Source organism: Candoia aspera, chromosome 1 (assembly GCF_035149785.1).
Source record: "Candoia aspera isolate rCanAsp1 chromosome 1, rCanAsp1.hap2, whole genome shotgun sequence".
Taxonomy (NCBI): domain Eukaryota; kingdom Metazoa; phylum Chordata; class Lepidosauria; order Squamata; family Boidae; genus Candoia; species Candoia aspera.
The window spans coordinates 316,411,806-316,432,064 of record NC_086153.1 but is presented as its reverse complement, the minus strand read 5'-3'; the positions used below and the strand labels follow the sequence as shown (position 1 = coordinate 316,432,064).

The 20,259-nt window shown below is 40.4% G+C and overlaps 1 protein-coding gene across 2 annotated transcripts in view; it reads left to right on the top strand.

Moving 5' to 3' along the window:
• CEP170B (centrosomal protein 170B) overlaps positions 1-20,259 on the top strand; it is an 87,075-nt gene that overhangs the window by 14,767 nt on the left and 52,049 nt on the right. The window contains exons 4-6 of one of the 2 annotated variants that reach the window (XM_063290405.1): positions 7,941-8,019; positions 12,845-12,903; positions 19,213-19,351. In XM_063290405.1, the coding sequence (XP_063146475.1) occupies positions 7,941-8,019; positions 12,845-12,903; positions 19,213-19,351 (277 nt within the window). Of the gene's footprint in view, positions 1-7,940; positions 8,020-12,844; positions 12,904-19,212; positions 19,352-20,259 lie in introns of those variants that run through there. The other variant, XM_063290404.1, reaches the window with a different exon arrangement.

Genomic DNA, 20,259 nt, shown 5'->3' with positions numbered 1-20,259 from the left:
TATAGTGGTTAAAATGTTGGACTGGGAACAGAGAAACTGAGATTTGGGTATATCTTGAACCATTAGGACTCATTGTGTAGCTTTGGACTAATCACACTCTCTTAAGACCAGCCTATCTCACAGAGTGGTTGTTATGGGGAAAAAAATTGAGGGGAGAGTGCTAAATGAAGCCATGAGCTCTGGGATGAAATGTGTTATACACGTTGAATGAATAATAATAACAAACAGCTCCACCACCACCAGCACCCACCCCCCAAAAGAAGAAGCTAAATGAATTTGGACCAGTTATAAGTCCAGAATCACAATAGTTTGGAAGCAATGTGTGCAGGGAAAGATGATTTCCTGTGTCTGCTTCTGCAAATGGGACTTTCTTAGAACAGCCTCTCTTGTAGACCTTGGATATCTCTCTTAGAAACCCTATCTAATTAAAGCTTTGACTAACATTTTGAACTGAGCCCATTAAACAATTGGCGATCCATGTAGATCATTCAGTAATAGTATAATGTGGCCATGTTTCCATGTACTGATTAGCAGGGCAGTTCTTGGTTCTGGCCACTCTTCAGGATAACTCCTCATAGAGCCCATTGTGTTGCTCTGGTTGTCCCAAGTAAATCCAAGCAATTTGAGGAAAGATGAAGTTGAAGCACTGAAGATGTTGCCTAGTCATGCAACGAAATGTCTGCAAGCAAACAACTAAGCTGAGAGAGCACCAAGGACTCCACAGTTCAACCCTGAGATACAGATATTCTCTTCTATTGGTACTAGTTGTGATTATTTTGCATGATAGATAATATCCATCCATGTTGAATATAATTTTATCTATCTATCTATCTGTCTGTCTGTCTGTCTGTCTGTCTGTCTGTCTGTCTGTCTGTCTGTCTGTCTGTCTGTCTGTCTGTCTGTCTGTCTGTCTATCTATCTATCTATCTATCTATCTATCTATCTATCTATCTATCTATCTATCTATCTGATTTCTATAGCCTCCCATCTCAGCAAATGACTCTGGGCGGCTTACAACAATAAAACCATAAAACAGTTAAAACAATTACAATTTAAACAATTAAAATACAAAATAAATATACATGGCTACCAAGTAAGCGATGTATGGATGTTAATATGACTAAGAAACAGGACCATTAACACGCTTGAGGCCCCAGGCCTGGGCACAGAGCCAGGTCTTCATAGCCTTATGAATATAATCTCCTGATCAGGGAGATTTTAGTCGTTTATGACAAAATTGGGGGGAGGGTATTTTAGCTACAGTATTTACAGAGGGGAGTGTTTGATAGCAGATGGTGAATCAGCTGCTGGCAGTGGTGCTGCTGCTTCTTAGAGGCTTAGTAGCTGCCATCAGTTCTGTTTCCCATCATGCTCTGGTGCAGAGGGAGGGAGGGAGGGAGGGAGGGAACTTTTGGCCCCTGATGTTGCTGAGCTGCAAGTGCCAGCAGCTTCAGGCACCATGGTCAGAGGGAGTTATGGTTCGGTATAATCTGGAGAGCCCCAAGTGTGGCCAAAACATATTGTGCCCCCTTTGCTTTGATTTGTTTTAAGAGAATACTATGCCATTGCGCTGAACAATCATGAAGACAGGGTATACTTCAGTGTGTCTGCAGTGTGGGGAGAAGGAGTACTGCCAGATGTTGATAGTTCCAGGGCTGCTACTATTGTTGCTACAGAACATGCAGCTCTGACTTGGGGACAGGGAATGAGTAACTTTTGCCCTGCAAAACCATCCAAGTTTAACTGGAAAAAGGCAGCTTGATCCTGGTTTTAATGTTCCAGCTTCTGATTGAAGTCTAATCTATTTCTGCAAAGGAAGAACAGAAAAATCTACAAAGAAGCAGAGCATAGATCCACCCTCTTATATCTTCCAAGTGAAAGGCAGGAGCAGGAAAGAGATTTGCCTGAGACCCAGCTCTAGCCAATTATTTGAACCCCCAGTTGGACATAATCATGGTTAGTGAGATGTGCTGGTATAGATGTTATAGTGCACATGGCTAGCTCCCAAACTGGAATGAAGGAAAATAAATTTCCTGTGGACAGAGGAAGGCAAGTGGGATAGATTGTATGAGCCTATGAGGTGGGCTGCATCTTATAACTGAAGGGAGAAGGGGGAATATTGTATCTGCACTTGGTCTTTGTTGATAGACGATGTCTCTGGACCACAATCATGGCGAAATAGTTAAGAGTGCTCTGGAGAGAGCCTTTTGTTTGACATTTCTCTTCTTCCCCACCCACACTTTTGAAATAGGCTCAAACGAAATTAAGTCTGCACCTTCTCTGTGAAGGTCTGGCTGCAGATAATTTCCTGGGCCTGGTTGCTGCCCAAGCCCCATCTGTAAAAGATTGACCGTGCTCAATGTTTTCCAGTTCTGTGGATTCTGGTCCAAATACAGCTGTTTTTCTTGGCATGGCTTGCCTCTGTTTCCAATCATGTTGAAGTTAATATTAGCCCCCCCCCCCCCAAGTTCTCTGCTTGCCTTTGTCTTCCTGGACCCTTGGGCAGATTTTACTTAAAAGTTTGAATCTCGCCTATAGAAACTCCATAGTCTGGCATCTGAAAACATTTTGCAAAGCAATTCCATTTACTAAAGAGTAGCTGTTATCTGGCATAATTGGTTTATCAAATTTCAGAGTATTTCTAGCTCTAGCTATTGAGGATAAAGCCACTGATATATGCTGGCAGTCAGTATACATACAGTATAACAGATTGCAAATTCTTCAGCTGGATGGTTTTTCCAAATACAATGCACCCCCCCGCCCCTGCTTGCAGTCCTCCCAGATTGTCTGCCACATTTTGCAGCACTGGTGCTTCTTAATGAATCTTACATCACTGATGTAAGAAGTTTGGGTGCAGTACTGTGATGGCAAAAATAAAGGAGATTTATGAAATAGTATGGTACTATGAAGAGAAGGAATAATTACTTTAATCTGTTGAACTGTTTCAACTATTAAAACAGAGATGGGCAATATTTTAGAGGTCAGGATTATATGCTTGTCTTTGACAGTAATAAAGTTTAAAATTAAGATTGGCATGATGAGAGGTGCAGTAGATGGGAAGTGATGCAGGGTGGGCATAGCTGTGTCACATGAGTAGGGTAAGGATTTGTCAGGGGTCTTTTTTTTTAAAGCCTGTGAGGTTTTCTGAACAAGATATTTTTAAGTGGTGTCCACTACCTATTTTTATGTGTTTCCCCTCTGAAAAGTAGTAAGGAACCATGCTATCAATTTTCAGCAATTGTGGACAGAGAGGGAGTCAACCACAAAAAACACACATGCACTGGGGTCTCACTGGGTTACCTGACTTGCAGGTGAAACCTTTTAGTAAAATGCAATTCTGCTGAAGACAGTTCTCCATATGTATCACACTTAAGTCTCTGTGGGTTTGAGATGTACCATCTCAATGCAATAGGTACCCCTTGCAATTGTTTTGGAGTAAATTAAGCACTTTCAGTACTTCTGTGATCTAGCGGTTAAGGAAAAGATGCTTGGTCCAAATTTCTTTTCAGCCATGGATTCAGTTAAGTGGTTGTTTCTTTCTAGGGCCCTCTTCCCTGTCTTCAGTACATGGATAATCCTAACCAGCCTTTAAGGACTGTTATAAAGATTACTGACCTTATGTATTTTAAATGCATTTAAAAGGACATGCTAAGTTGGTATCGGTGGGAATGGTGGACTGAGTGGCTGTGCCCACTGTTTCAGTGGGTGGAGCTGACAATGCAGTACCTTTTTTCGGCTCAGGCAGGTTTTCCTGAAGCCCAGAAATGTTCTCCGGATGAAGGAGAACACCTGGAATGATCCCATCTGTCCTCCAGACAGCTGCTTGAAGCCAGAAGATCGCAAACAGCATTTCGTGTTTGACTGGTAAGAGCCAGCTGGGAGGTGGGGACTTCACCACTTTCCAAGCCGCCCTGTAGCCTTAAATGGTCACTAAGACCGGCCACCCCATTTCTAAATCACCATTTTTAAAAAAGTATATATACCCTAAGAGAGGCTTTCTACAGCAAGGAGAAGCTGGTTCTCTTGGTGCTTAGCATTATTTTGGGGATTACGTCAAAACTTAAAATAATTTTTTATTTTAGATTTCATTTTCCTTCCAAAGGAAATTCCAAAGATTGAGAGTAAACAGTTGTCTTCCTGTTATTATTTTTGTATTAAATTTGAAGATATTAGCATTTTCCTACACATTGAATTGGCTGATTTGAACCTTCAACTTTCTTTTCACTTTCCCTTGAGAACAGTCTGCTATTTCACTCTCACTTTGTGTAAACACACTTCGGAACTCTTCCGTATCTTTGACTTTCTCTGGTTAAGCTCCTAGGGGGCGCCGTAATCTACGGCCTGAGAGATAGAGGATTTCAAACAGATTTTTTCTGACCTTCACCGGGATTTTAAACAGATTTCTTCTGACTTTTATCAAACTTTTATGCAAGATATCTAGGACATTGTGGAAAATATGAGATCTGAAATGTGCCATCAGGTTGTGTCATGTTCATCGTTCCAATGCTTTGCCTACATTGTAACGTTTCGCATGTCATGTTTCTGACCCGTGTCTATCACCTGCGGGGTGGGGAATTCCAGCCCTGCCAGGCTGTTACCTTTGTGTTACCCTGAAGGAATGTGTGTTTGGGTTATGACATTTATCCCTGGGAAAACCAACTTCCTGGCTGACACACTTTCGCGCCAGCCTCAGGATACCAATACGGTACCAGATGTAGTGGGAACTCTCTGGACAGAGCCCCAAATGAGCCTGGCAGCTGTGACTCGCAGCCAAACCCGAGCGCAGCGTACAGATGCTTCAGTTTCACCTCGCTTGCCTGTACCCTCAGACTTGCAACAAAGGTTTCTTTCCGAGCTGAAAACTGACACTTGGTTACAAGCAAACCTCAACGAGGTTACTTTTAAACAAGATTTTGCATGGAAGCATGATCGTCTCTATGTACCTGAGACGTTGCGCAAAACCATTCTGTCACGATCCCATGACGACAGAATGGCTGGGCATTTTGGGTTTGGTAAGACCCTTCATCTGGTTAGACGCCAATTCTGGTGGCCAACGCTCCGGCGCGACATCAAAGAATACGTCAATTCCTGCCCAATATGTGCTGCTTCTAAACGAAAAGTGGGAAAGCCCCAGGGCTTGTTACAACCAGTGGCAAATCCTTCCCGCCCTTGGGAGGAGATCTCTATGGACTTCATTGTTGATTTACCTCCTAGCCAGAGGAAAACTGTCATTTGGGTGGTGAAAGATTTTTTCTCTAAACAAGCCCATTTCATCCCATGTACCTCCATCCCATCTGCGCAGCAGCTGGCCCGCCTCTTCATTGTACACGTGTACAAAATTCACGGATGCCCTGCCCGCTTGGTGACGGACAGAGGCACACAATTCACATCCAAGTTTTGGTGGGAATTTATGAAATTACTGGGTACTAACCAAGCATTGTCAACTGCGTCGCATCCACAGACTGACGGAAATACGAAGGCGGTCAATTCTACCCTTGAACAATATCTGTGTGCTTTTGTCAATTATCAGCAAGATGATTGGGTCGACCTCCTACCATTTGCAGAAGTTGCCTACAACAATGCTGTTCATCAAAGCACTGGCCAGGTGCCATTCCATACCGTTTTTGGCCATGACTTTGTCCCGATCCCAGAACTGCCTCAGCCAGCCTCCCCCCCGTCTTCACCTGCTGATTGGGCTACACGTCTGGCAGCTGCCTGGCCAACAATCCAACAAGCGCTTGCTGATGCTCAAGCCACTTACAAATGGCATGCAGATTCCAAACGATCCACCTTGCCACCTTTCCGAGTGGGTGATAAGGTGTATCTTTCCACCAAGTTCATCAAGTCTACACAACCTTCAAAAAAGTTGGCACCTAAGTTTATTGGTCCTTTTCCTATTATTGCTCAAATTAATCCTGTTACTTTTAAATTAGGTTTGCCTGCAAATCTTAAGCGCTTACACCCTGTCTTTCATTGCAGCCTGCTTAAGTCTTTCCACGAATCAGCCCGCTGGCATCCACAACCTCCACCCCCTGCACCTATCATGATTGATGGTCAACAACACTTTGAAGTCCGAGAAATCCTGGATTCCTGACAATGTCATTCTGTCTTACAATACTTGGTTCGCTGGAAACATTTCCCTCATCCTGAGTGGGTGGCCGCCCATGATGTTCACTCCCCCATTCTAGTTGCCCATTTCCACGCGGCTTATCCCGCTAAGCCTGCTCCATGAGGTCATTTCTTTTCTTTAAGGAGGGCGATATGTCATGTTCATCGTTCCAATGCTTTGCCTACATCATAACGTTTCGCATGTCATGTTTCTGACCCGTGTCTATCACCTGCGGGGTGGGGAATTCCAGCCCTGCCAGGCTGTTATCTTTGTGTTACCCTGAAGGAATGTGTGTTTGGGTTATGACATGTATTCAAGGTTATTTTCCCAGGCAGATGAGTGACGCTTGCCAATGCTGGGAGGGGGTGGTTGCGATGTTGGGGTGGGGGGCGGGATCAGCTTGGAGGCGAAGGTTTTTAGTTTGTATTTGGCGCGCTTTTGCTTATTCTCAGCTTTCTTCGTATTTGCATACTATCCGTTCAATAAATCAGTTTTATTCACTAAACTCTGGTGAGACTGACTTCGTTGGGATAAGGCAATCATTACAGGTTGGGGATGTGGTGGATGAAATTGAGGAATTTAAAAGAGATAGGTTTTTTTTTTTAAGACTGAGATTGGGATTTTTATCGAGATGCTGGATGAAGATTGGATAGTGGAGTTGGAGAAATCTAAGGGAGAGAGCAATCTGCAAGGCATAAGTAAAATCGATCTCCTGGTGGAATCCCATGAAAAGAACCTGGAATCTTTGAGGGGGGCAGTTGGGCTGTTTGATTCTTTCAAGAGGAAAGCTCTGTGCACTTTGTGGGGACATGTAACTGCTCTGGTTTATTTTGAAGTGGGATAAGGGTTGAAGAATGTTTGCTTTAAAGATTGATTGATGCTATTTGCCTTTAAAGATTTCTATTTACTGTTTTGAATTTTCTTTGTTTTTTGGGTTTATTAAGATTGGAATTATTAAAATTGTTGTACTATTAAGCATAATAGACAACTTACATGCTTTTTAATTTAATTCTTATTATAGTAGACAGAAATGTGTAGAATAGTGGTAGGAAGGGAATAATTGGATATGTTTTATCTTTTGGAGGGAAGAAAGATGTTTAGGAGGTTTATATGATTTTTCCCCCTTTATTTTAATATAAGGGGGAGGAGTAACTGTACGTGATTTTTTTATGTGATAAAGTGGAATGGCATATAGAAACAATGTGATGTTTTTGTTTAATATAGAGTAAGATATTGATTATGGAAATTTTGTATATTCTTGCTGTTAAAAGTTGGAAGCCACATCTTTTGTAAAAATTTTTTAAAAATTTCATGTTTCTGCACTTTTAATTTTTTTCCCTTTCTTTGTAGTTTTTATTCTTTTCTTGAAACCTAATAAAATTTACTTTTAAAACAAAGTACATGCTAAGTTTATGAAGATGGTTCCTTTGAAGTTTTAGAAGGCTTGCTCTTTAGGCCAGAAAATGCAACAAAGGAGCTTTTATGATTTGGAAAAATACCCTTTTGGTATTGCCTCAGTTGCTCTGTCAAATGCTTTGTTTGGCAGAAAAAAAGTGTTGCATGTTTTCTTTTTTGAAATGCAGTTGATCGGTGTCCTTTGCTAAAGCTCTTTTCAGCAGCAGGGAAGGAGAAAGGGGCTGGCTAACCAAGCATCGAGTGGTGGGGAATTGAAGGGAAGGAAAGAGGTACCAGATGATGGCAGAGGACAGACAGAGATCTGGGCAGAAAATTTTGTAAAGCTAAACAGGGTTTCCTGAATAAACTTCTCCATGCTGACTTCCTCCTCCTCACATGTTGCTTGAATGATATTTTTTGTCTTTCTTTTCCATAGACCTTTGTGAATGACATACGGATTCCTGACCAGAAGTACATCACGCTAAAACTGAATGATGTGATTCGTTTCGGTTATGATATCCTTTTGGGTGTGTTGTACAAGCAAGAGTGCACATGTCTTCAAGGTGCAGGATTTATTACTTTAAGAAAAACTCTGTCTTATTTCTTATAGAATTGAAATTTACTAAGTCTGATTATATGAATTGCACTCCACCTGGAAGATCACCTGCATGAGCTCAAGAAAATATACACTCTTTTGCTGCTCTCATTTTGAGAGCTAGGACTGGGGAGATCCAGGCTTAAGTCCCCACTCAGCCCTGAAACATGGGCTTTGATCTTGCGCTGTTTGCTATTTCTCAGAGTAAAGGTCATTGTGAGGATGGGTCTCTGGGTTTTCTACATGGTGCAGCAGCACGTTTGAGTGGTCTCACTCAATGACAGCATTCATGGATCATGCTAAGCTACCCATGGCTTGTTTGCTGTTAGCATACAGGTAAGTCCTCATTTAACTATGGTAATTGGGACTGGAATTTCTGTCGCTATGCGATGCGGCCGTAAAGTGTGATGTCACATGACTGCACTGCTTAGTGATGGTAGTTCTGGCAGTCCCCAGTTGCCATCATTAAACAAGGACCATGTGTGTTGTTAAGCGAGGACCTCATGTGATTGTGACTTCCGACTTCCTACCAGCTTCTCTATTGACTTTGCTTGTGGGAAGCTGGCAGGGAAGGTTGCAAATCACGATCATGTAACTGCAGGGGTTCTGCGAGGGCTGGAACTTTGAGGACCGGTTGTAAGTATTACTTGTTCAGCAGTTCAAATGGTTGCTGAGTGAGTGGTCATTAAACGAAGACCACCTGCATTATATAAATGGAGCTCTTGCAAGAAAACCAGCTTATTAATAAAATTTGTTTCATTGGGCTTCCAATGAAGAAGGTTGTGGAATTCATCTTTGGTCTCTTGCATTTTTGGAGGAGGGATGCTTGGCTGCCTGAAAATGTTTCCTTCACGGGTTCAGTTTTGGGCTTGATGAAACAGCTAGTTCTTACTAGCTTCAGTGTGAGAATCTTCCTGTTGAAAGATTTTGATGGTCCTTCTCTTGGCAGTAACAGTATTCAGAAAAGTGCAGTTCATATCACCTTGCTTGCCATTAGTTGTGAAAGGAAGATATGCCCACACACTTAACTCTTTTTGGAAAGATTTGCAAATGTATCTTGGCTCTAAATCAGTGCAGCCAATGCTGGTTCTGATGAACAGATTATTAGTGCAGAGGCATATATTGCTGAATGAAGCTGCTAAAAGGTGAAAGTTGGTCTGGAAGCACAGTAAGTGGGCAGATTTACTCCACAGCTGGCATCTAAAAGAATGAAAGCCATAAACATTTTGAAAAATATTTGAACACATTTTTTGTGATTACTCTTGATGATGTTGTGCAAAGTTATTACTTTTTCTTTCCCACACCACTTTCTAAAATAAAATTCGCCCTTAGTCCTTTTTTATATGTTCGCTTGCTTCCAGGTTTAAAATATTTTAGAGTGCAGGAGACTAATCCATCTCTTGTTATGTTGGTATTGAGAAGAGATTTGGGATGTGCAGAACGTGGCTTATTCTGTCACAGAACAGCTTGATCCCAGGTTAAGTAGCTGTGGCACATGCAGTTCCATTCTCACCACAGCTTTCCCATCAGCTTTCTCTCAATAAGCAACCTGGATGCAAAACTCAGGTCGGAGCTTAAGTTCTCTGCCCCATCAGTCAAGCACTGATTTCAGCAACTTCCAGAATTATGCCATGATCCAAACCATTTTTCAATTTTGAGTTTTTATTTTTCTCCTTTTACTTAGCATTATGTTTTAGGGTGAAGCCCAGGCACTGCTGTCATGTGTTCTTTTCTTGGCAAGGACCTTTTCTTTTTAGAAGACTAGATTAAAGTATGGTTGACATTTTGGTAGTTCTTGGCAGCAGACGTAGGACTGTCTGAAATCTAGCATGCATGCTAGAGAGAAGGGAGAGGGAGAAAAGACAGAAGAATTTTGCTGAAATAGAATCACTGAAAACAAAATAATATGCTTCCACAACCCAGTCCAATTTATTCCTCCCTTTTCTACTGAACTATCAGCAAAAAAACAGACAGACAGACAGACAAGAAAACCACCTCCCTGCCTATTCCCTTCTCCCTCTGCTCTTTATAGACTACTCCATCTTTTGCCTTCCCTGAGTCAGCAGAGTTCCCATGCAGAAGGGCACACATCTGTCTACTGTAGCCAACAAGCAGATTTCTCCTACTGTGCCAGAATATGGCTTGTCCTTGTTCTGTTACTGTTTTTTAAAAAGCAACATTGACAATCTTGTCTTGCCTTTTCTGACATCCTTAATTTATTCTTTCTTCTTGTTCCCCACCCTTTTGAGAAAAGGCAGGCCAACTGTTCTCTGGAACTGTGACATGAGCCTATGCAAATCTTACCATTGTAATGTTTCATTATTGTTTGCTTTCTGTGGGGTTGTCTCACATGGTGAGTGTTTCTTGTTGAGAATAAAAAGCTGGCTAGTCTGCAATTCATACCGTGCTTTTAAGTTTGCAGACAGATCCAAGTGAGGTATTGCATGTGGCAGTTTGCTATTTTTGCTGTTGGAGGATGAGCAAGTTGTGACATCTGTTGTCCCTTGATTAGCAGTTGATTTGAGTGATACAGCTGGCTAAACAGGCATGCCCTTCCTTTCTCACCACTCCATGTGCATTCCTATCAAAGTTTGCTGGAAGAGGATGATCTTGCCAGATAGAAGCATACTGGAGATGCAATAGTTGCATTCCTTTGCTTGAACATAACAAGCCCGGTCAAGTTCCATTTACAGAGGTATGTAGAATAGTCAAGCTTCAAGACTTCATATGGTGCAGCTTTATTCAGGTAACAGTTTCAGTCAAACCCTGGTTTTCTGTCAGTTGCTTGAATGAGATTTCTGGAAGCCTTTGAACAGGAGCCCTTCCAAAAAAATGAACACCAAATTCATTGTAGAATTCTGAGCTTTTTGCTGCTTAGATTTTCTTTCTTTTTTAAGCAAGAGCTGTCACAATGTATTTTTGATATTTGTCCATTCTGCCTTTTGACAAACTGGTATTTGCCCTTGAAAGTGCCACCCCAAGCATCTGCCTTCTTTCCTTCAAATGCTGCAATGCCTCTGTGGAGATAGAACCTGATTAGCCAGAGACTGATCTGATAGGGAAGCTCCACCATCCTAGAAGGGATATTTTATTTCTTGAACACTGCAGAGTAGAAGACAGACACCTTGCCAGTAGCTGTCATCAAGCAGAGATTGGATAACAAGATGTGCTTTGTGCAGTGCAGACACAGAGCTTAGCAGCATTGGCTCCCTAGCTGTGCACCACAGCATGACACTCTTGAAGAATTAAGCCACTATTTTGGGAAGCATCCAACACCCTCCCTGCTTGTTAGAGCAGACAGGTTCCTTGGTGCATTGACATTCTTCCTCTGCTGGCAAATAGTGAGCAGTGAAGCAAAGGAAAGAGTAAAGCTGCACCTGATGTAGCCTGTGAAAAGAATGACAAATGCCCATGATAGGCACAACAAATCTCAGAAACATCTCCAGTGCTTAGAAGGAATACTTCCATCTGTGAACCCCGACTGACTGAGCGAAGGCAAAGATCAAATGTCAAAAAGCCATTTTAATTTGGATCTCTTTTCCCAAGAAACGTTTGCTTTGCGAGAGCCTAGAGAAATAGGTATTCTGTGAGTGGAATGATGAAAGGGGGCGGGGGCTTCAATTTTAATTTGGACCAAAGAAACCTATGACCCAGTTAATAGAAGTTTGGGATCTGCCATGTTATGATGTTGCTGTTGCTTGGGGACAGCATCCTGCAGCTAGGCTTTTTCTGTTGGCATGCCATCTTATTTATCAGTTATTGCTGGAGACGGATAGGTGTGTTGCTTCCAGCTGTCCTCTTTTACTGTTCATTCTGGTAGCCAGTGGAACACGCACTGTTGTGTTTACACTTATCCATCCCAGAAAGGTTGCAAACTGTAGTTTCTTGCTGCTAACTGCTGCTGTTAAAAATGGACCCTTCATAATGAACAATTCTCCATAAGATCCATTAATGGACAAACTTGGAATAAGTAAAATGAAGGTTGTATTGCAAATGTATGTCCAAGGTTGGCGCAGTCATTATGGGGCTCTTGAATTCCTTTGGTCAGTTTAAGGATAGTTGACGTGTGTGGTGGCTTGAGGGACAGGGGCAAGAGAAAAGCGCGGGGAGACAAGGGAAGGAGTGATACTGTGACTTTCTCCTCAATCTCATGTGATGTTGGGTCACCCATTCTTTTCTGTTGGAGCACCTGATAGCTTGGGCTTCCCTACAGGGAACATTTTAGAATCAATTTTTAGAGACGTCATTTCCTCCTCTATTATTATTAGGATTGATTGTTTCATGCTAAACAAAGCAAAATGCTTATAGGAAACACTTTACCGTTTAGCGACAGTAGAGCTTTCTTCCAAGATGTGCAGTGATGCAGATGGCCAAATTTATTCTCTATTTTATCATCCCCAATTATGACAGATCGTTTGGCAAAAATCAACATTTGTCTGTTTGCCTTCTCAAATGCCGATCGTACCAATCAGTGTTACTGCATGCACCACATCTTAACCCTTTAGTGACTGCTTTATCAGTAGTGGTTTTTCCTCCTCTTTTGAGATTACTTTTATACCCTAGCCTTCCCCCAACATTGTAGCCCTGAAACATCTGGAAGGCACTGTGTGAGGATATCTTGCCTGTCTCTATTTAGAATAATCGCAGAGGAATGTTGTATGTGTGAGAGATGGGTTTCCTGAAGTTACAGTTAATGTAAGTCTGAGTTCTCCTGAAGTTGCATTTTTCCTTAATGTTTGTTCTACATGCAAACATGTATGTCTTAGAACACATCCAGCACAAGGTACCAGAAGAAGTGCTAAAGGTAAGCATTTGCATTCCCTTCTAAGTGGCAAAATGAAGAAAAACAGAAAATATTTAAGCTATGGTTCTTAGCAGTGAATTCTGTCTGGAATTTAGCTGAGCTGCACCTGTGATGCTATGCTGTTTTCTTTTATTTTTGCCACCTTTATTTAGATTGTTAAAAAACAAGAGAGAGGAAAAGAGAGAAAGGAAGAATGACCAGAATTCTTAGAACCATTGTAGTCCTATATCATTAATAGAGAAGAAGCTCAGTGTGATAGCATACGTTTTACGCATAAAAGTGTTAGGTTCAATCGTAAAGGACTTCCTGTTAAATGAGGATCAAGCTACATGAGATAATGGAAAGTGGCTGTCACTTTTAGAAAACCTGTAATGCAGGTCTAGGTAGACAAATAGTCAATTTGGTAAATTCTTGTGTTCTCATATTATTTTAGTTCATTCAAATGCCCAATTTTCACTTTCTAAGCTTGTATATAAATTAGAATGCAGTTAGATGCTGAAGTCTACACTTTTCCAAATTTTGCAATGCAGCTTACAGTTCAAGAAATGTTTCCCAAAATACATTATATTCAGGTAAATTACGAAAATGAATGCTTTGAAAATCACTGAAATCCAAGCTCATATGTATAATAATTGGAATGGACTATTCATGTGCTGGTCCTCAGAAAACATGGTATGGAACCAAGCACAGTCAGCTTAGATCAGTGTTTCTCAACCTTGGCAACTTCAAGCTATGTGGACTTCAACTCCCAGAATTCCTCAGCCAGCATGGGAGCTGAGGAATTCTGGGAGTTGAAGTCCACACAGCTTGAAGTTGCCAAGGTTGAGAAACACTGGCTTAGATGTTCTCTTGCTTAAAAGCTTCATGGGTGTGAAAAGATGTCCTAAAACTCAGATGCAGATTTGTACTACCTCTCCCATATATTTCTACAAAGCTTTCCCATGAGAAATTCCCAACATATTATGCTGAAATAATCTTAGATCAGAGCTAATCCCCCCAAGGCAGTTCTATGTTTTGCCAAGTCCTGAGTGATAACTTTATTCTTCCACCTAGCCCTCAGGACAGACTACCTTCACATTTTCATGCTTTTACTCATTGCTGTGAGTTCTAGAGACTTGATTTATTAAAACAAAACAACAGAAAACATTGAGAAATCAGTATTTTGGCAAAGTATTTTGGCAAAGAACAATTGTGGACACAGTGGCTTCTTTCAGCAGTGGATTATATCAACAAGATGCTCTTTACCTTTCCCCAAGTTTGCCTATACTTTTGCCAAAACAAAGATTCCTCAAGTTTACCTGTTGATTCTACTTCTGAAAATAAAAATTAAATGAATTCAGCTGCCCCAGTACTGACATGAACTCATCTGGTGTACCTTGCCTCTTGTTTGTTTGCATCTCCACTGCATCAAAGTCAAGTTCTGCCTTTATGCAAAGCTTTGCCTGAGGTAGATTTGCATGTAACTCTACACTGAGATTTAACGTTACATGCAAGAAAGTAGTTGCCTAGAGGGTAGGTTTGGCCTCCTCTTCCATGTTTGGCAGCAGAAATAATTCATAATTTAGTTTCATCTTTGTAGCTTGTTCTTATTTTCAAGGAGTAATTAATGCTTAAAAGAATCACCTGTCTAAAAAACCTAGATCATGGGTGTCCAACCTTTTGGCTTCCCTAGGCCACACTGAGTGAAGAGGAATTCTCTTGGGCCACACATAAAATATACAATATAGTTAATATATATAAGTAATAAAACTTCATTTATTTTTTAATATTTTTATTACAAAATTTTTAAAAAGAGGGCAACATAAAACTAGTGGGATATTTGACCTTGTTTTTGTGAAACTAATGCATCAGTGGTTAGATGAAAGTGGTTGCAATTCTCATGAGTTCTCAAGGTGCTTGTCAGAAATTTTAATTTTACTTTTCGTGTGCTTCATCCTTGAAAATAGTTGCTCACAAATGTATGTGCTGCCCAAAAGCGATGTCATGAATAAGGGGTGATTGTGAAGCGAGGGATATTTTTCTCTGGGAAGATGGGTCTTATAAAAGTCCAGTAGAGAGACGTGATCAAATTTTTCTTTGAGTTGAATGTCTGATTGCAACTCTATGCATTCCATTTGAAAATTCAGAGGTAATGCAGTTATGTCGACTGAAAATGGAGTTGAAAATATACCAAAATATTCATGATTTTTCCGGAAATCTTGAAACCTGTTCTCAAATTCCTGTATCAAGTCGAAAAGCAGGCTGCATATTTCTCACTGTTTGCAGGACTGTGTTTAGCCAACGTATTAAAATGTATAAAATTATTTTCCATAACTTGAGCTTTCCATACTTTAAGTTTCATTTCAAACGCTGTTATGGTTTGAAACATTGCAGTGATAAGTTGGTTTTCACCTTGAAGATGTATGTTTAACTGATAAATGAGTGGTCAAATCCACCAAATATGCTAAATCTGTGAGCCATTTTTCATCTTCAAGTTCTGGCACAAATTTTCTTTTTGATTCCATAAACGACTTGATTTCGTTTTGCAAATCATGAAATCTTTTCAGCATGTTACCCCGACTTAGCCACCGTACTTCAGAAAAGTAAATGATGTCCCCATAATCAGCATCCATACTTTTAAGGAACTCCTGGAATTGGTGATGATTCAATCCCTTGGCCCTTACGAAATTCACTGCTTTGATGACAATTTGCATGACATTATCCATTTTTAAAGCATTCGTCCATAAATTTTCTTGATGTAGAATGCAGTGATACTTCATCAAATGTGAGTTGCTGGCAGCACTTGCATCATCTTCTGTCAATTTTGTAAGTCCCTCACTTTCACCAACCATCGCCAGGGTGCCATCAGTAGATATACCAGATATATTGACAATGGTTAAAGAAAATTGCTTTAATGTCATTTTTACTGCTTCGTACAAATCAAGAGATTTAGTTGTGTCTTTTAATAGCACCAAAGAAGCCATTTCTTCAGTGACATTATATTCATTATCAATACCTATAATAAGAATGGCAAGTTGAGCCGTATCTGTAGCATCGGTACTTTCATCCATTGCCAAAGCATAAAATTTGAAATTAGCAGCTGTACTCTTCAAACCTCTTTCGACAGATTTTCCTATTTCTTCAGTTCGCCTGGCTATAATCTGGTGAGACAAACTGATTTTAGAAAAATTGCTTTTTTTATCAGGACAAATTATATCTGCCACACTTTCCATACATTGCTTAATAAACTCACCATCGGTAAATGGTTTTGATTTTTTTGCAATCAGAGTTGCTATCAAATAATTAGCTTTTATCATAGAGTCATTCTGAGTTGGGACTTTTTTAAAAAAAAATTGTTGAGATGACAGACTTTTTTTCAGTTCCTCTAATTTGTTTTTACGACAAATTCCTTGATACACTTCGAATTTGGCAGCATGTTTTTCCATATAATGCCTTTTCAAATTGTAGTCTTTGAAAACTGACACATTTTCCCTACAAATTAAGCATAGTGCTTCAGTATTTGTCTCAAGAAAAAAGTACTCACCTGTCCATTTTTCGTTGAATACTCTTCCTTCATCCACAGTTTTTCTTTTTTTTATTTTCTTTTTTGGGTTCTGTTTTCTGTTGAAATGGCATTGAAGCTATGCTGGAATAAATTTATTTAGGAATAAATATATTTTTTAAGAAATAACAAGCCCATTGTAAATTGTTAGGTAGGCAAATAAAGCAAAGTTTAAGAATCAAGTAAGAAAACGTGTCTACTTAATAATAACAACAATAAACTCCTGTTGTCACGGAACGTGTGTTGGTAGGTTGAAATATTATATATAACGCCAAGTTGCCACAAGCTGATGTGTGTAGTGGCGGCGGTGTTAGCACTGCACTAACCCCTCCCCTACACAGTGTTCCATTGTTTCTCCCTATGCAGTCCGCACTCGAGCACCACGCAATCGAGTCAGGAAAAATTCTCAAAATAATGTTAAAAGTTTACAATTTGGGGGGCTGCATTACTAGCTGTTCAGGGCCGCATGTGGCCTGCAGGCCGTGGGTTCAACATGCCTGCCCTAGATAGTTTTTGGCATGGTAAAAAAAAACCTTGCTGACTTTAAAACGTAATTTCCATAACAATGCACTAGATGTCCCATTAGCTTCCCTATTGTTACTTTAAAGTTCTTTCAGAGAATCTAATCTTTTCTCAGGATGCCTATTTCATTAAATTCTATCCAGTGGATACAGGTTACCATTGTGGTCTACCCTTTTCCAACTCCTCATTGTTGTCAGGTGTTCCTTCTGATTTTTTTTTAAGTGGGTGTTTGTTAAGATCATTTTGGCATGCTGATTTTTGTTTATGTTTATTTATATGAAGAAAAGTAGGAGGCAAATGAAATTGACAAGAGGCCTGTCAGTTTTGGTACTAGACTCTGAACCAGTGTTTCTCAACCTTAGCAAGCTTGCTGGCTAGGGATTTCTGGGAGTTGAAGTCCACATACCTTAAAGTTGCCAAGGTTGAGAAATTCTGCTCTAAGCAAAGCCCCAAACCATAGAATGCTTTACATTTTGCATACTTTAGCATAGTAAATTTTTAAAAATTAAAATGTAGAGCACTGGAATGGGGCTGGTTGCCATATGGCCAAATCTGGCACATGTATACTTTGACGTAAGCAATGCTATGTTCAGTTGAGGTCCTTCTGTGCGTTGTAAGTTCTAAGAAGGGCCATCTCATTTTTTCCAGGAGCAGCTCTGCCCATTGCACCTCAGTTGCATATTTTCTTGTCTATATTTGCTGAGAAATTGCACCACCATTCCATTCTTAATAAAGCTTTTCAGTTAGGGAAAAGATGGACGCTGTAATGAGGTAGCTTGGGCAAATTCAAAAGGGATAATAGTATTGCTTAGACTGTCTGCATAATCCACTGAATGAGAAGCTTTGACTGGAAGTACTTCAAGAATCTGCTCAAATAAAGATGCTCCAGTGCTGCATAAAGCCCTTGAATCTATTTTTGTGGCCTCAGATGCCCCTAAGAAAAACCTTCCTAACTGCTTCCTCCCAAACATAAGAAAAACAAAAAATCAAATTCTGAAATTCTGAATCCACATATAGTAGGATGCCTGTCCTCATTGTATTACCCTCAATTCTTTGCAATCCTCACCCTTGCTCTAATATTAATATAATCCTAGCTACAAAAATGTTGCCCTCTCCTGTACTAAAGCAAAACTCAGTTCTGGTGTATTATTCCTTCTAATTATTGAACTGGAGGAGAGGAGAGAGGGCAGCATGCAGACTTGGTGCTTAACCCAGTTTCATTGCAAATTATGGTTTACCTTTATCTGAGGAGTGGTCCATTGATACACACGATTTTTCCACTGAAGCCAGTGAGCAAGGTAGTCTTTATATCAGGAGAACGAGCTCTTTAGCTTCCTGAATCATGTTGGGTGGGGAGAGGATAGAAATATTCTGCTTAAAATTAGACACGTGTGGAAGAACAGGAACCACTTGTGTATCTTGTTCCTTCTGCTTCAGTATCATCTTAGAAATTACTGTTCAGTGGCCAGAAAGATAATTGCTGAAGCCTCCTAATTCAAAGCTTACTTTTCTAAAATATGGATGCGTGTGATACAGAGATTAGGATTGGGACCAAGGCTCTGGAAGAATAGGAGATGTAACATTTCTTTTCTGTGTTATTTTCCTGGTATGAACCCTCTTCTCCATCCGCCTTACAGAGTAAGGTTTGTTTGTGGTTTATCTCAGGAAAACAGGTTAGTTCATCTGTCTCTAGTAATGAGGTCTCATCTGATTTGGCCCTTGGAGGGCCTATAAATGCCACCACAGAATGTCCAAGCACAGTTCTTCTTACAGCTTATGCAGGTTTTTAAATTTCCTGGTAGCAGGGAAAGTTTGACAATTATATATGTGATCTATGAAGATGGGATCTTCATGGGGGGGGAATGGCATTTTTTTCCTAAAAAGAGAAAAAACAAGGCCTCTGAGGACTGCATGGGGCACAGCAGTGACAAGGTGTTGTACCTGGGTGGGCCACAGCTGAGAGGTTCTGCCCTTTCGGAGAGGCTGTTTTGAGACAATGTGTTTGTTAAGCCTGGCAAAAGTAAAAAAGAGAAGGAGACACTCTGAAAATGGTGAGCTGAAGTTTCAGCCTTTTCCCACTGAGTCACAATGGCAAGACCCGAGGGTTAGGTGGTAGTCCGTGAACCACAGATGGCTTCTTTTGCTCCAGGACTGGGAGGCACTTCAGCATTATTATCCTGGGATTCTGTTGGAGTTGCTGCTCATTTCAGAGTATAGACACCAAGTTTCTTGCCTTTCCTCTTCAGCATGAGAAATATACCAGTCAACTTCAGATGAGCTTTAAAGGCACAGCAATGAAAAGAGCAGAGCAGCCCATGGAACATGGCGGAGATACTGAATTGCCCCAAGCCAAGCTGGAGAAAGGAGAGAAGAAAGCAATTACAGGTACCGGTTTGGAAAAACCAGTTAATAAAGAAATGGGAAAGGCCTTTCTTCTTGCGAATTCTGATTGATTATTTATTTATTTACTTGATTTAATTTATATAGCTATCCATCTAACACAAGTGACTCTGGGTAGCTGACAGGGATTAAAACACAGAAAAACCTACCACATACTGTATATCCTTCAGTTCCCAGGGATCAAGAACCCTACTCATTGAGAAAAACACATTTATAGCAACAGAGCTCATCTGCACACCTGTCACGGCATGACTAGCATTACAGCAGAAGTGAGAACCACTACCTCCTCTCTTTCTTCCCATTGAAGTTGAAATTAGTGCTGGAAGAGGGTTATAACAAAGCTTGTTCTTTATTTCCCAGAGGGTAAAATGATAGATTTTAGTAGATTATTAGAAAAAGCATCTTATCATTATGTATGCACTCAGTATATATGCTATGTTCATGTGCATATTGATATGAAAAGCAACTTGGCAGTGAGATCAATAATCTAGTCAAGGGTTGGTGAGTGTATTTTGGATTCTGTATTTATCTTTCTTACCTTACTTAAAATCTTTCTAGGCTGCCTTTAGGAGTAAAACTGTCACTGCATTTCTTGAGCAAGGGACCAGATAATCTAAAGAATCCCCTAACACTGTGGTTCTTTGTATTGTGTCTCCTCCCCACAACATACTCTGGTTGATAGTCCCATCTCTACTTGAATTGAAACTCTTTTTCACATTCAAATTACCTCAGTTGGACATTAGAAGCCTGCAGACTTAAAGTTGCTTACTTGTAAGGTAACAACCTAAATCAGAGGGATTTGGAGAAGGTTGATTTAAAATGAGAGGGGTTTTTTCCCCCATAAACATGTCATTGTTTCATTTTTAAGCAACTTCAGTATTAATGTATTTAAA